The sequence below is a fragment of the Populus euphratica genome, unplaced genomic scaffold (assembly GCF_000495115.2).
Source record: "Populus euphratica unplaced genomic scaffold, PopEup_1.0 scaffold1454.1, whole genome shotgun sequence".
NCBI classification, from domain to species: Eukaryota; Viridiplantae; Streptophyta; class Magnoliopsida; order Malpighiales; family Salicaceae; genus Populus; species Populus euphratica.
The window spans coordinates 17,102-33,960 of record NW_011501292.1 but is presented as its reverse complement, the minus strand read 5'-3'; the positions used below and the strand labels follow the sequence as shown (position 1 = coordinate 33,960).

Genomic DNA, 16,859 nt, shown 5'->3' with positions numbered 1-16,859 from the left:
CTACACCTTCTCCCACCATTTTTGACTAAGGTGTAAAAGGATGACTACACCTTCTCCCACCATTTTTGACTAAGGTGGTTAGCTTCACATGGGTTCATGCAGGTGCCACAAATGGTGAACTCTAATACAGAATTGCTGAGCAAAGAACAACTCATGGCTCCCCGGCTGGTACTTTCACAAGTTTAGGTATTGGTGGGCACATTACTGGAGGTGCACATGGCTCCTTGATGAGAAAATATGGGCTTGGTGCAGACAATGTCATTGATGCGTGTATAATTGACCTGCTAAAATAATTAAAATCAACACAAAAGGGAAGCTATAATTTTAAATAATTTGTTAATTATGAGTATTTAGCATTAAGCTAAATACATATAAATTGTTAATTATGAATATTTAGCATTAAGCTAAATACATATAAAGTATATATAGATTAAACTAAAAATATTATTCTACCCTTAATAAATAAAATTACATAAATATTTTTTAATATCTTTCCTTAAACTCACGATGCAGCAGCTATAAGTATCAAGAGTTTACCAACCAGAAAATAAAAACGAGAGGTGGAATGCGTCTTGGTAAAGAAATCTGCAATTTACAAGGAAAAAGGAATAAAAGGCAAAGCAATGGTGTCATGTTTGAGATGGTGACGAGTAAGATGACAATCAATCTTAATATGCTTAGTTCGCTCATGAAAAATCGAGTTGTGAGTATTCTGAATAGAACTTTGGTTGTCACAATATATAGGAGTAGGATGAGAAAAGGAAACTCTCATATCAGTAAGTAACCAAGGTAACCAAACAATCTCTTTGGTAGTAGATGTCATTGTATGATATTCTGCTTCGGTGGATAATTGAGAAACAATAGATTGTGGATGATTGAGAAACAATAGATTATTTCTTGCTCTTCCAAGAAATAAAAGAATCACCTAAAAAGATACAAAACCCAGTAACAGATTTGTGATCTGTGGTATCACTACCATGATCAGCATCAGAGTATGCACGTAACTCCAAGGAAGAGGTGGATGAAAGTAAAAGAACAGCTGCCTAGTGAACAGTAGTAGGAGAAGCAACAAATTGACTAACAACATGAACAACATATGCAATATCTGGACAAGTAATTGTGAGATATACCAAACTTCCAATAATAGTGAGGTATAAAGTAGGATCTATCAAAAGCAAACCATAAGAAGAAGAATACTTTGCGTTAACCTCAATAGAAGTATCTACAGTCTTGTTATCAGTAAGTTTAGCCCACTCATGAATATCTGCAACATATTTCGACTAAGAAAAAAGGTAACCTCTAGGTAAGTATGCTACCTCAATACTCAAAAAATATCGAAGATAACTCAAATCCTTCATTTCAAATTGTCTAGCCAACTCTGTCTTCAAAACTGAAATACCATCAATATCATCACTAGTAATAATCATATCATCAATCTATAAAGACAGAATGATGCGATTTGCATTACTGCACTTAATAAAAAGAGCAGAATCATGACTACTAGAAACAAAGCCAGGAGATAAGATCACAATAGAGAATTTCTCAAACCAAGCACGGGGTGCTTGTTTGAGACCATATAATGCTTTTTTAAGCTTACAAACATATACAGAGTCATGTGAAATACCAGGAGGGGGAGTCATGTAAACTTCTTCTTGAAGATCTCCATTCAAGAAGGCATTTTTAACATTAAGCTGAAAAATATGTCATTGACAAATCAAAGTTACGGGAATAAAAGTATGAATAATAGTCATTTTTGCAACCGAAGCAAATGTCTCCTCATAGTCCATGCTATATTCAATTTACATCCATTACAATTAGAAATATTACAAGTTTGCAAATTTTTTAAAGCTGGTGTGGATGCTAAAAATCTCAAATGAGAAGACACCCAACGACAACCAACAACACTCTTACTAGAAGGTAGAGGAATTAGATCCCAAGTATCTGTCTGATGCAAAGTAGAAAGTTCCTCATCCATAGCAGCTTGTCCCAATCAGCTTCTAAGACTACAAATCTTGTACATAACAAAAAGAACTAGGGCTCAAAGAGACAATGAATAAAAGCTAAAAAAGAAGTAAATGATGAAGAATAACAAGAATAAGCAAAATCTGGTAGTTTTGTGGACTTACAAATGTGGATGAACTGACGTGGAGGCGAATATATAATCTCAGATAAAGCTTGAGGGGCTGTAGATGAAAATAGAGCTTTAAGTGTATCAGAGAGTAAAGTATCAGTACCTGCAGAGATGAATGGCATCAGTAGTTATAACAGGAATGGAGGACAAAGGGGACATTGAAAGGATCTATATAAATAAGATCAGATTTAGTTAGGCTATGAGCAGTGGATGGAATAGAAAAGAAAGGTATATGCTCAAGGAGACAACATGATGAGACACATAAAGTTTCTGAGTTATTGGATCAAAACAACGATACTCCTTTTTACCTTCACCATAACCCAAAAAAAAACACAAATAACAAATCGAGAAGATAACTTACTGTGTTTTACATGAGGATGAAGAACGAAACAAGAATATGGTGTGGTGGTTTATAACCCTAAGATAGTCTATGAGCATTAGATTGTGACTGACTGTCAGACTTCCAAGCTTGATTCTGTTGTCTCAACTTAGGACACTAAGCTTTCTAATAACCTTTCTACTTACAGAAACTGCACTCATCAAAGCTAACCTTTGTGTAAGGCTTGTTCTGATGATTATAGAATGGCTTGGAAGGTACTGCTAATACAAAAGGATTTGAAGCAGAAAGAACTCTCTTTTCAGAATAAGACTGAAGACGTATTTCTTCAACCAATAACTCACTAACAACAGAGTCAACAGAAGGTAGTGGAGAACGATGCAGAATTGAACCTCTAAGTCCTTTGAAATCACTACGAAATGTTGTTAAAAACTTTACTAATCATTGCTGCTTTCTATGTTCAATATAAACACCACATGCTTTTAATTCTGTTGATTCTGTAAGAGCCAATTGATCCCAAAGATCTGTCATTGTAGAATAGAACTCTTGAATACTCATATTCTTCTAGTGAAAAGCTCGAATGTCATTCTCTAACTGATACTGTTTTGCAAAATTTGATTGTGTGAATAACCGTTACAGATGATCCCAAACCTCCTTTGTTGTCTCATACTTCACATACTTCGCCAACTGTGTATCTATAGAATGCTCAACATAATTGTTAATCCAAGTAATGATTTTTGCATTGTTTGTTTCCTATGCATCTATCGAAGCAGTATCTCCTTCAATATTTTTAGGTACCACATAAATTCCACTGACATATCTCCATATCTTCTTACCCTCAAGAAAATTTCTCATTACATAGCTCTAATATAAATAGTTCTTCCCATCAAACCTCACACTCACATACTGAAGCGAATCATCTCTTTCAATAGCTATAATCAACAATCATAGAAAACTAGAATGCAAAAGCAGCAGAAAGTCAAATACGAAATTGTAGAAACTGAATAGAAATTCAGAAACTAAATAAATATCTTCTCAAAACTATACAATTACTCTAAAACATAAAATAAATTTGTAGAAACTGAACACAAATACTAAATTGCAGAAGCTGAAGGGAAGATGAAATACTAAAATAATTGTAGAAATTGATGAAATACCAAAAAAAATTGCAAAAACGGAAGACAAAATCTCACTCTAAAAAATCAACGAGTTGGATCATCAAAGTTGAGTTCGTGATTAAGTTTCGTTTCATAAAATCAACTCTGATACCAAATTAAAATAATTAAGATCAAACATAAGAGGAAGGCTATAATTCTGAATAATCTGTTAATTATGAGTGCTTAGCCTTAACCTAAATATATATAAAGTATATATAGGTTAAACTTAAAATATTATTTTACCCTCAATAAATAAGATTACATAAATATTATTAAACATGACATTCATGGGAATACTCATATTCTTCTAGTGAAAAGCTCGTATGTCATTCTCTAACTGATACTGTTTTGCAAAATTTGATTGTGTGAATAACCATTACAGATGATCACAAACCTCCTTTGTTGTCTCATACTTCACATACTTCGCCAACTGTGTATCTATAGAATGCTCAACATAATTGTTAATCCAAGTAATTATTTTTGCATTGTATGCTTCCCATGCATCTATCGAAGCAGTATCTCCTTCTTCAATATTCTTAGGTACCACATAAATTCCACTGACATATCTCCATATCTTCTTACCCTCAATCCTCAAGAAAATTACATAGCTCTAATATAAATAGTTCTTCCCATCAAACCTCACACTCACAGACTGAAGTGAATCATCTCTTTCAATAGCTATAATCAACAATCATAGAAAACTAGAATGCAAAAGTAGCAGAAAGTCAAATACGAAATTGTAGAAATTGAATAGAAATTCAGAAATTAAATAAATATCTTCTCAAAACTATACAATTACTCTAAAACACAAAATAAATTTGCAGAAACTGAACACAAATACTAAATTGCAGAAGCTGAAGGGAAGATGAAATACTAAAATAATTGTAGAAATTGATGAAATACCAAAAAAAAATTGCAGAAACGAAAGACAAAATCTCACTCTAAAAAATCAGCGAGTTGGATCATCGAAGTTGAGTTCGTGATTAAGCTTCGTTTCATAAAATCAACTCTGATACCAAATTAAAATAATTAAGATCAAACATAAAAGGAAGGCTATAATTCTGAATAATCTGTTAATTATGAGTGCTTAGCCTTAACCTAAATATATATAAAGTATATATAGGTTAAACTTAAAATACTATTCTACCCTTAATAAATAAAATTAAATAAATATTATTAAACATGACATTCATGGAAGAGTTCTTAATCGAAAAACTATGGGAGAAAATCTTTATTAGGCAATCAGAGGAGGAGGAGGAGGCAGCTTCGGAATAATTACTGCTTGGAAGATAAAATTGGTCCCTGTACCATCAACTGTGACCATGTTTACAGTTACCAAGTCCTTAGAGCAAGGTGCTACTAAGATCTTATTTAGATGGCAACAGGTTGCTGATAAACTTGACGAGGATCTCTTTGTCAGGGTCAATATACAGACAGTTAATGTCAGTAACAAAGGTGGAAGGACTATAACGACTTCCTATGATGCCTTGTTTCTTGGTGATGCCAACAGACTTCTCCAAGTAATGCGAGAAAGCTTTCCTGAACTGGGTTTGACAAGACAGGAGTGTATCGAAACAAGCTGGATCAATTCTACTGTATATCTTGGTGGCTACACCATCAAGATATCTCCTGAAGTTCTACTTCAAAGAAGAAATATATTGAAGCACTACTTCAAAGCCAAGTCAGACTTTGTTAGACAACCTATACCTGAAACTGCTCTCAAAGGTTTATGGGAAATAATGTTAGAAGAAGACAAACCAGCTATAGTTCTTACCCCTTATGGTAGAAACATGGGCAAAATTTCCGAATCTCAGACTCCTTTCCCTCATAGAAAAGGTACCTTGTTCATGATCCAGTACTTGGCCAATTGGCGAGATGCGAAAGAAAATGTTAGAAAACATACCGATTGGACTAGGATGGTTTACAGGTACATGAAACCTTGTGCTTCCATGTTTCCAAGACAAGCATATGTCAATTACCGGGACCTTGATTTGGGAATGAACAAGGAGACTAACACAAGCTTTCCAGGAGTAAGTGGTTGGGGCACTAAGTACTTCAAGGATAACTTCTACAGACTGGTACGGGTGAAGACCAAAGTTGATCCTGACAACTTCTTCAGGCATGAACAGAGCATCCCAACTCTTCCTCATCATATGAGGAAAAGAAATTGAAGAGACATTGGTCAAGGACAGAGAAAGGTTCCTTGGAGGATCACAGTAGTGTCTAGTTTCTGACCTCAATTTCTTTCAATAGTTTATCTTTCTAGATTATGTTAAATAAAAGTTTTTGATGCTGCATTAAGATGTTGCAAGAAAGTACTTACTCGATATGATTTTAGTGATGTTGAACTTTTCTATGTTACATAATGCTTATAGTATGAATATTATTACCAAAAAAAAAAAAAGAACTGTTAGTAAAATATGCAACCCGTCACACCGACTCACTTTCCTGTTAAATATATTTTGTTAAAACAATGAGATAATTAAACATTTAATGCATTAAATGTGTGATTAGAAAAATATGAAATTCCTTAGATTTTTAACCATTCATATAATTATATTATATCAGTAATGTCATAAGTCAATGTCTCATTGAACAAATCAGATAAAAAAAGAAAATGCAGAGTAATAATAAATGCTAAGATAATGTCAGGATTAGTTAGCTCAACCTCGGGGTCAACTATTCACAATTCTTATATAAGCAAACCATCTGAAACTTCAATTCTGAACAAGCCAAAGCAAGAAAATCAAGCAAAATAGTGCGCTCAACTTCTTCCATTCCTTCGAATCTTAAATCAATGCATGGTTTACAGCGCGGGCGCGCAAATATATATAGTGGCGACAGTTTGTGCTTGGATTTCCAGCAGGAATTTGTCCTGCAGTTGGTGTTGGTGGGCATTTGTGTGGAGGCGGGTTCGGTACCATGTTGAGAAAATATGGCCTAGCTTCTGACCATATTCCTGATGCTCACAAATTTGCTGTGAATGGAAGAGTTCTTGATAGAAAACTGAACCTCTTTTTTTTAGACTACTGTTTTTTGTCCATTTCTCCTCAATTTTGGCGTCAAAAACCCCCTGCCTCCATAAATTTGAATTTTGCTGTCATTTACAATTATTATGAATGCAATATTTGAGAGTTGGTGAAGTTATGCCAATGGCAGACGGATGAGTGACGCATTATAACACCTTGTATTTTTTTGGCTGCTACCTTGATGGCCTCTTTTTTTAATTAATTTAGTGATTTAAAAAAATTAAAAAATTAAAAGGAAAAAAGTACACGACACGCAAGTATGTGTACTCTGATGGTTATGTAAGTATGTAATAGCTTGCTTCGATTGACAAATTCATTCTAGATTATTTTGATCTTATTATGTAATGCAAAAAAGTTACAATCATTGTGTATACTCAAATCCAATAAACCTCTTGACAAACAAAATTAAGAAGTCAGAAACCTCACGATTTAAGCCAGAATAACATTATTGAAAATTAACAATTGTGATACCTATTGCACAAAGAATTGGATTCGCTCTCAATAATATCTTAGAAAAAAATACTCTTTCTTTTATAATTAAATTCTCTTTTTTATTATAAAAAATAATATTAATTCAATATAAAATGAGGATGATACTGCTAGCATCGCATAATTGAACTGTAATGAATTCCTCTTACAGTTCAATATGTGACAGAGGTTAAAGGTGCATACACATTGTCAAAGCAATAAAATCAAAAAATTGCCTAAAACCATATCATAATAACATTATTATTGAAACATGTTATCTCAAATTTTGCAAGTTTGTCAAGTATATAATCTGATAAAATTCAGTTTGAACCATTATTTGAGACATCATAAGAACATTATTATTAGAACAACATATAAACATGTTAACAAAAGCACTTCTCAAACTCTAGTTTGAGTATTTGAGACAAAATTTGAGAATTTACAGCTTCAAAGTCAAGAAGGGAAATTGTTGACCAAGAATAACTCTAGAAACAAAATAAAATCTTAACAAAATCTGAGTTTGTTTACACTATCAGAGTTTATTTATTGTTGCTATTCTAATTCTAATGGCTATCTTTTATTCTATATAACAGAAAATCATATATGCTTGGAGAATATCTTGAAATTCTGTTTTTTTATTATATAAATAAACATATTAAAATTCAATAAAGATATGTTCTGCTGCATCTACAATTAGAAAATTTTGTTTTCTCTTCAATATAAACATCAGATGTTGACCATTTCAATCATGCAGAAGTTTCTTATTTCAAAAGTCAAATGTTGTTGGTATGAATCTTATGAATGTTAACAGTAGAGAATTTTCTGTAGGTAAATTACAAAAATTTGATAGTGGTTAAATACGCCTGGTTGAAAAAATTTGAGATTGCTGAAAATATTGATCATTCAGATTCATAATCCAAAAGTCAAGTTCTGAATGGACAAAATCATCTAGGACAAGATAACTCAACTTCCGGCTCAAATTTCACAGCACCACTATAAGAAAACTTTGTGAGCAACAATCTTGAAACAGCTAGAAAATCAGGAAAATGGTGTCTTCAAGATCTTCCATTCTTTCGATGCTCCTGATCCTCCTCCTAACTCCATTTGTAGTTTCACTTCATCTTCAGGATAGGTTTCTAAAATGTCTCTCAAGAAATTCTGAATCATCCTTTCCTTTCTCCACTGTCTTGTATGCTCCAAACAACTCATCATTCACTAGTATTTTACTCTCTACTGCTCAAAACCTCAGGTTTACGCTGCCTTCAGTACCGAAACCTGAGTTAATCTTCACTCCTTTGAAAGAATCTCACATCCAAGCTGCGGTTATTTGCTCAAAGAAGCTTGAGATTCACCTTAGAGTCCGTAGTGGAGGCCATGACTATGAGGGACTCTCTTATGTATCTGATATTGCGAGACCTTACATAGTTGTCGACCTTGCGAAGTTCCGATCCATTAGCGTTGATATTGAAGATAACAGTGCGTGGGTTTAGGTGGGTGCCACGAATGGTGAACTTTACTACAGAATTTCTGAGAAAAGCAAAACTCATGGCTTCCCAGCTGGTACTTGCTCAAGTTTAGGTATGGGGGGGCACATTTCAGGAGGTGCATATGGTGCCATGCTGCGAAAATATGGCCTTGGAGCAGATAATGTCGTTGATGCACATATAATTGATGTTCATGGAAGACTTCTTGACAGAAAATCCATGGGCGAAGATCTTTTTTGGGCCATCAGAGGAGGTGCAGGGGGGAGCTTCGGAATCGTCACCGCCTGGAAGTTAAAATTGGTTTCTGTACCATCAACGGTGACAGTATTTACAGTTACCAAGACTTTAGAACAAGGGGCAACTAAGATCCTTTATAGATGGCAAGAAATTGCTGATAAACTAGACGGGGATCTTTTCATCAGAGTACTCATTCAGACAGCTAACGTCACCTCCCAAGCTAAAAGAACTATTGCTACCACTTACAATGCCTTGTTTCTTGGTGATGCCACCAGACTTCTTCAGATAATGCACCACAGCTTCCCTGAATTAGGTTTGCCCCGACAGGATTGTATTGAAACAGACTGGATCAATTCTACCGTGTACCTTGCTTTCTTCCCAAATAATACTCCTCCTGAAGTTTTACTTCAACGGAGGAATATAGTCAAGCTATTCTTCAAAGCCAAGTCGGACTACGCCAAAGAACCCTTACCTGAAACTGCACTTGAAGGGTTATGGGATATTATAATGGAAGAAGAGCTTCCTACAGTAGCATTTACTCCTTATGGTGGAAAGATGAGTGAAATTTCTGAGTCTCAGATTCCTTTCCCTCATAGAAAAGGTATCCGGTTCATGATTTTGTACTCGGCCAATTGGCAAGATGCAAAGGAAAATGTTGCAAAGCATGTAGATTGGACTAGGAAGGTTTACAAGTACATGCAACCTTATGTTTCCAAGCATCCAAGGGAAGCATATATCAATTATAGGGATCTTGATTTGGGCATAAACAAGAGGACTAACACAAGCTTTACAGAAGCAGGTACTTCCTGGGGTCTTAAGTACTTCAAGAATAACTTCCACAGATTGGCATTTGTGAAGGCCAAAGCTGATCCTGACAACTTCTTCTGGCAAGAGCAGAGCATCCCACCTCTTCCATTTCACATGAGATGAAGAGTTGGAGAGATATTAAGCATATTTTTTTTACTCGCATGTTCAATTTCCATGTTGTATTCTGATTGAACCAATGTTTTGAAGTTACTTGGCAATTTGACAGAAAGAAATCCCTGCCTTGTTGCCCAATTTCATATTTTATTGTTCATTTCAAAAATAATCTTGCTTGTTATCCCTTCTTTCTAATCCATTTGGTAAAGTAGTTGACTAAACTGAAATCGATAGGGGATGTTAAATGGCATTGAAAATCTTGTTGGACTTCATACTAATATGTCCAGATAAGAATAAATATGATTAGTTTTATATTTGATCTTTATATTGTCAAATTATTGTCTACAATAAGCTACCAGCTGCCAATTATTGTCAAACTTCGAGCTTTATTTTATATATTCTGGCATTGGAGTGTCAAAACATATGATTTTGTAGGCGTTTCTTCAATAAGTTAAACCAATATACAAGGCACGAACGCCTTGCAAGCTAACAGTGCTGGGGTTGGTGCTGGGGCGACAGTGTGTGCATGGACTTCCGGCAGGAATTTGTGCTGCAGTTGGTGTTGGTGGGCATTTGTGTGGAGGTGGGTTCGGTACCATGTTGAGAAAATATAGCCTAGCTTCTGAACATATTCTTGATGCAAATATGATGTGAATGGAAGAGTTCTTGATAGAATACTGAACCTCTTTTTTCAGACTGTTTTGTGTCCATTTCTCCTCAATTTTGGTGTCAAAAACCTCCTGCCTCCATGAATTTGAATTTTGCTTTCATTTACAATTATTATGAATGCTAAATTTGATAGTTGGTGAAGTTATGCCAGTGGCAGATCGGTGAGTGACGCATTATAACACTTTGTATTTTTTCGGCCACTACCTGGATGGCCTCTTTTTTTAATTAATTTACTGATTTAAAAAAAAAAATTATAAGGAAAAAGGTAAACGACACGCATGTGTACTTTAATGGAAAAAAGTAAACGACATGCAAGAACGTGTACTCTAATGGTTATGTATGTATGTAATAGCTTGCTTCAATTGACAAATTCATTGTAGATTATTTCTTTTTATTATGTAACCGAAAAATGTTACAATCATTAACGTGTAAACTCAAATCCAATAAACCTCTTGATGAACAAAATTAAGAAGTCAGAAACCTCATGATTTTTTAGTTTTGAGTTTACCCAAATACCATACGAGAAAGTAACTTCAAAGAAGAAATTTATTTGAGCCAAAACAACATTATTGAAAATTAAGAATTGTGATACCGATTGCACAAAGAATTGGATTGCTCTCTATAATATCTTAGAAAAAAAATACTCTTTTTTTTTTATAATCAAATGCTCTTTTTTTATTACAAAAAATAATATTAATCCAATACAAGGATGACATTGCTCGCATTGCATAATTGAATTCCTCTTATAGTTCAATGTTTTTTTTTTTTTTTTGATAAGCAACATGAAGCCTATAAAAAGCAATGATAAAATTTCAATGAGGGCCTGTTGGGATAAAGCAATAAAGCCATAAAACCAAAAGAAAGCAATCGAGAACAGAACATATGTCACAAAAGCAGGGGGGCTTTCAAGGGAATATGATATCCTTCTTTAAAAATAGTCAACAGTGCCGGCTAACAAAATTAAAAACATGTTGAAAATCCCTTGAAAGATGAAGCTGGAAATAATACTCATGAGGATGAGCATGGCCTGCCAATATCAGGAATTCTATCAAATTAGCACCCTCAATTAGAAACGTGATTCAAGAAAATTATCTGAACAACATCTTCTCAAACTGCAGGAAACACTTGAATCATCAAAATCTGCTTCATAGAAAACGCACACAGGGTAAAGAGCTAACAAACTCCAATTACCTCTAAAGATCTTGAAGAATCAACTTCTCTCCAGAACAAAATATTCTATCACGCCAACCAGTGGTATGCTTCTTTAAGCCCTTCATCTTCTGGTCAAGAATAAATAAAGAACCCTTACCTGAAACTGCACTTGAAGGGTTATGGGATGTTATACTTCAAGAAAAGCTTCCTACAGTAGCATTTACTCCTTATGGTGGAAAGATGAGTGAAATTTCTGAGTCTCAGATTCCTTTCCCTCGTAAAAAAGGTATCCGGTTCATGATTTTGTACTCGGCCAATTGGCAAGATGCAAAGGAAAATGTTGCAAAGCATGTAGATTGGACTAGGAAGGTTTACAAGTACATGCAACCTTATGTTTCCAAGCACATGCAACCTTATGTTTCCAAGCATCCAAGGGAAACATGTGTCAATTACAGGGATCTTGATTTGGGCATAAACAAGAGGACTAACACAAGCTTCACAGAAGCAGGTACTTCCCGGGGTCTCAAGTGCTTCAAGAATAACTTCCATAGATTGGCATTTGTGAAGGCCAAAGTTGATCCTGACAACTTCTTCTGGTATGAGCAGAGCATCCCACCTCTTCCATTTCAACTTCAAGAAAAGCTTCCTACAGTAGCATTTACTCCTTATGGTGGAAAGATGAGTGAAATTTCTGAGTCTCAGATTCCTTTCCCTCATAGAAAAGGTATCCGGTTCATGATTTTGTACTCGGCCAATTGGCAAGATGCAAAGGAAAATGTTGCAAAGCATGTAGATTGGACTAGGAAGGTTTACAAGTACATGCAACCTTATGTTTCCAAGCACATGCAACCTTATGTTTCCAAGCACATGCAACCTTATGTTTCCAAGCACATGCAACCTTATGTTTCCAAGCACATGCAACCTTATGTTTCCAAGCACATGCAACCTTATGTTTCCAAGCATCCAAGGGAAACATGTGTCAATTACAGGGATCTTGATTTGGGCATAAACAAGAGGACTAACACAAGCTTCACAGAAGCAGGTACTTCCCGGGGTCTCAAGTGCTTCAAGAATAACTTCCATAGATTGGCATTTGTGAAGGCCAAAGTTGATCCTGACAACTTCTTCTGGTATGAGCAGAGCATCCCACCTCTTCCATTTCACATGAGATGAAGAATTGGAAAGACATTAAGCTATTATATATTTTTTTACACGCATGTTCAATTTCCATCTTGTATTCTGATTGAACCAATGTTTTGAAGTTATTTAGCAATTTGACAGAAAGAAATCCCTGCCTTGTTGCCCAATTTCACATTTTATTGTTCATTTCAAAAACAAGCTTGCTTGTGATCTCTTCTTTCTAACCCATTTGGCGAAGTAATTGACTAAACTGAAATCGATAGGGGATGTTAAACAGTGGCATTGAAAATCTTGTTGGACTTTATACTAATATGTCCAGATAAGAATAAATATGACTAGTATTATATTTGATCTTTATATTGTCAAATTATTGTCTACAATAGGCTACCAGCTGCCAATTATTGTCAAACCTTGAACTTTATTTTATATATTCTGGCATTGGAGTGTCAAAACATATGATTTTGTAGGCGTTTCTTCAATAAGCTAAACCAACATACAAGGCACGAACGCCTTGCAAGATAACAGTGCTGGGGCTGATGCTGGGGCGACAGTTTGTGAATTGTATTATTGGGTTGCTGAGAAAAATCCTGTGCATGGACTTCCGGCAGGAATTTGTGCTGCAGTTGGTGTTGGCGGGCATTTGTGTGGAGGGGGGGTCGGGACCATGTTGAGAAAATATGGCCTAGCTTCTGACCATATTCTTGATGCTCAGATAGTTGATGTGAATGGAAGAGTTCTTGATAGAAAATCAATGGGAGAGGATCTGTAATGGGCTATTAGAGGAGGTGGGGGAGCAAGTTTTGGGGTTATCCTTCCCTGGAAGGTGACCTTTCTCATGCTCCAACAACTTTACTGTTTGGCAAGACACTAGAGCAAGGAGCGACTAGGCTTGTTCACAAGTGGAAACATATGGGGCCAAATCTTGAAGAAAATTTGTTCATTAGGGTTATTACAGAAGCTGTTGGAGATACAAGGAAAGGGAACAGAACAATCCATGCTACTTTTAAGCACTCTCTTTGTTTCTTGGAAGAATTGATCACCTTCTTGAATAATGTTTTCCTTGACTTGGGCTTAAGAGCATAGATTGTACTGAAATGAGCTGGATTGAGTCTATTCTTTACTTTTCAGGGTACCCTAAAGAGGAAACTATAGAAGCCCTTGTAAATATAGCAGATTTTAATGAGCACCCTCTAAAGCAGAACTCTTTTGAAAAAGTTAAGGAACTGGTGTTTGGAAGAAGCAAGAAGAGAAGCCGGTATTAATCAGGGACGGAAGAATGGAGGAAATATCAGAATCAGAAACTTCATTACCATATAGAGAAGCTATACTGTACAGCATACAGTTTGGTCAAGTCAGGTCATCAAATTGGATAAGGTACATATACGAGAGCATGACTTCTTACATGTGTAAGAATCCCAGACTTGAAAATCAAAGAAGGGAGCATACTTGCTTAAGCACTGGATCATCCTTAAAAATTAATAAATTTGAAAGATGTTGATGGTTCCTAAACTCCAACCTTCAAGAATTTTTATTTAGAGGATTTAAACTAAAAAAGGTATTTTCAAACAAGCTTTGATATAATCGAAGGCGGGCCCTTTTCATGTCTTAAATGTCCCACTCATGCTAAGATCAGTGTATAATGGAACGATAATATTGAGAAAAATTGGGGTGATGGCCCTTGTCGTATAGACAAACACCTTCTCCACAATGCATGTGAACATAACAACAGTCCCTGCTAATTGCCGAACGAAATAAAAATGACAAAATGCAGTTGATATGGAGAGCCTGAAATCTCTAATTAGGGTATCAATGGTGTCTTCATGTAAATATTTGCTAGTAACAAACGGCCTCTCACAATATCCCTAGTTGACAGTCAAATACAAAACATAAATACCCAAGATGGTAACCCCAGAAGTAGAAGGAAAAATGAATCACATTGTTCTTGTTTCTCTTTTGCTTTCAGTTTCATGGGCAACTTGTAGTAGTAAAATCCATGAAAACTTCATTCAATGCATGTCAACTGAGTTCAATTCCTATACTAAATCCTTTCAAACCATATTCACTCCTCAATCCCCTTTGTATTCATATATCTTGCAATCATCTAAACAAAATTTGAGATGGTTGAACTCCACATCAAAGCCGCAACTCATCATTACTCCATTTCATGAGTCTGAAATCCAGGCAGTAATTCTTTGTAGCAAGAAGCAAGGGTTACAAGTCAGAGTTCGAAGCGGTGGCCATGACTATGAAGGTTTATCTTTTCTATGCAAGACACCATTCATCATCATTGATCTTGTCAATCTTAGAGGGATTGAGATGGATATTGAAGATGAAACAGCATGGGTTCAAACTGGTGCAACACTTGGTGAGCTTTATTATGCTATTGCAAAGAAAAGCAGAGTTCATGGATTCCCAGCAGGATTATGCCCTACTGTGGGCGTTGGTGGACACGTTACTGGAGGTGGGTTTGGTATCTTGTTAAGGAAATATGGCCTTGCTGCAGATAATGTCATTGATGCTTACTTGATTGATGTAAATGGGAGGATTCTTGATAGACAAGGAATGGGAGAAGACTTGTTTTGGGCTATTCGAGGGGGTGGTGGAGCAAGCTTTGGAATCATACTGTCATGGAAGATCAAGCTGATTCGGGTTCCACCAACTGTGACTGTATTCACTGTGCCAAAAACTATTGAACAAGGTGCCACCAAGCTTGTCCATAGGTGGCAATACATTGCAGGTAAACTACACGAAGATCTCTTCATCAGAATCGTCATTCAGAATGTTGGAGGAGAAAGTACTTCAAACAAGAAGACAGTGGAAGCTTCCTTCAACTCACTGTTTCTTGGAAGCATTGACAGACTAATCACCTTGATGAATGAAAGTTTCCCTGAGTTGGGATTGGTACCTGAAAATTGCACAGAAATGAGTTGGATTGAGACTACTGTCTATTTTGCTGGATTTCAGAAGGGAAGCCCTTTGGAGGTCTTACTTGACAAGACTCAACTATACAAAGCCAAATTCAAGGCAAAATCTGACTTTGTAACAGAACCCATACCTGAATTTGGACTTGAAGGAATATGGGAACGGTTCTTAGAGGAAGGGCTAGTGTTCATGATTATGGACCCTTTCGGTGGGAGAATGAATGAGATTCCAGAATCTCATATTCCTTTCCCTCACAGGGAAGGAAATTTGTACAACATTCAATACCTGGTGAAGTGGGATGAGGATGAGACTAGAGCAACACACAAGCATGTAAGTTGGATCCAGATGCTATATAGGTACATGAAACCATATGTTTCCAAATCCCCAAGGGCTGCGTATCTTAATTATAGAGATCTTGACTTAGGCACTAACAAGCATGCAAACACAAGTTATTCTGAGGCTAAGGCTTGGGGTATGAAGTACTTCAAGGGCAATTTCAAGAGATTGGTTCAGGTGAAAAGCAAGGTTGACTCTGACAATTTCTTCAGAAGCGAACAAAGTATTCCAAGCATCCATACATAAAGGAGAAGGCAGTGCAAAGAAAAAGAAATAATGTGTAATGTGTTCCTTGTGAATGCAAGGCCCTTTTTAATCGGCTCCACAGGCTTTAGGTTCAAAACAGGGAACCAATAAGGGGGCAATAATCCCTCCTATAAATTTTACTTGTGACAGATCACCTAGTAAAATTTAACTATTTAGTTAGAATCCAGCAGCAAACTAACTGCTGAGTGCAGAGAGCGAAGTAGTAGCATCAAGTGGATCAATTTCCTAATAATACCCACAGAAATTACAACTTTCAACTACATTACGTCCAAGACCAAAAAGGAACAGAGGAATGAGACTAACCTCGCAGTGGCAGTAATTTCTTGATACAGCACTTGGGAGCAATGTCACAATTGCAAAGACACGCACTATTCAGAACCCGCACCCAGATATTCTTGGCCGGGCTATGCCTAGGTCATGTAAGAAGAGACTATAAGCCTTATAACTGAACATTGGCCTTGCAAGCAGCAACATCCTCAATATGAGCATGAATTGTGCTATCGTAACAGGACAATTGAGGATTTTTACAGGATTATAAAAGCACAGCATGCTCCACTATCACCTGTGCAACCAAGCCAACGAAGTAAACATATAAAATGGCAGGACAAG

The 16,859-nt window shown here is 36.0% G+C and overlaps 3 protein-coding genes and 1 pseudogene across 3 annotated transcripts; all 4 read left to right on the top strand.

Moving 5' to 3' along the window:
• The first annotated feature begins 4,947 nt into the window (after positions 1-4,947).
• LOC105117605 (tetrahydrocannabinolic acid synthase-like) lies at positions 4,948-5,817 on the top strand. Its single transcript, XM_011015331.1, has one exon. It carries the CDS (start codon positions 4,948-4,950, stop codon positions 5,794-5,796), a length of 849 nt encoding a protein of 282 aa, XP_011013633.1. The 3' UTR covers positions 5,797-5,817.
• A 2,192-nt stretch (positions 5,818-8,009) lies between these two features.
• On the top strand, positions 8,010-9,904 carry LOC105117601 (tetrahydrocannabinolic acid synthase-like; annotated as a pseudogene).
• Positions 9,905-11,376: 1,472 nt separating this feature from the next.
• On the top strand, positions 11,377-12,917 carry LOC105117606 (uncharacterized). The gene has a single exon (XM_011015332.1). The coding sequence runs from the start codon at positions 11,826-11,828 to the stop codon at positions 12,756-12,758; it is 933 nt and encodes a 310-aa protein (XP_011013634.1). The 5' UTR covers positions 11,377-11,825; the 3' UTR covers positions 12,759-12,917.
• A 1,549-nt stretch (positions 12,918-14,466) lies between these two features.
• On the top strand, positions 14,467-16,524 carry LOC105117602 (tetrahydrocannabinolic acid synthase-like). Its single transcript, XM_011015326.1, has one exon. The coding sequence runs from the start codon at positions 14,625-14,627 to the stop codon at positions 16,227-16,229; it is 1,605 nt and encodes a 534-aa protein (XP_011013628.1). The 5' UTR covers positions 14,467-14,624; the 3' UTR covers positions 16,230-16,524.
• The last annotated feature ends 335 nt before the right edge of the window (positions 16,525-16,859 follow it).

Coding starts and splice junctions, on each gene's coding strand:
- LOC105117602 (XM_011015326.1), top strand. CDS start 14,625: ATGGTAACCCCAGAAGTAGAAGGAAAAATGAATCACATTGTTCTTGTT.
- LOC105117606 (XM_011015332.1), top strand. CDS start 11,826: ATGAGTGAAATTTCTGAGTCTCAGATTCCTTTCCCTCGTAAAAAAGGT.
- LOC105117605 (XM_011015331.1), top strand. CDS start 4,948: ATGTTTACAGTTACCAAGTCCTTAGAGCAAGGTGCTACTAAGATCTTA.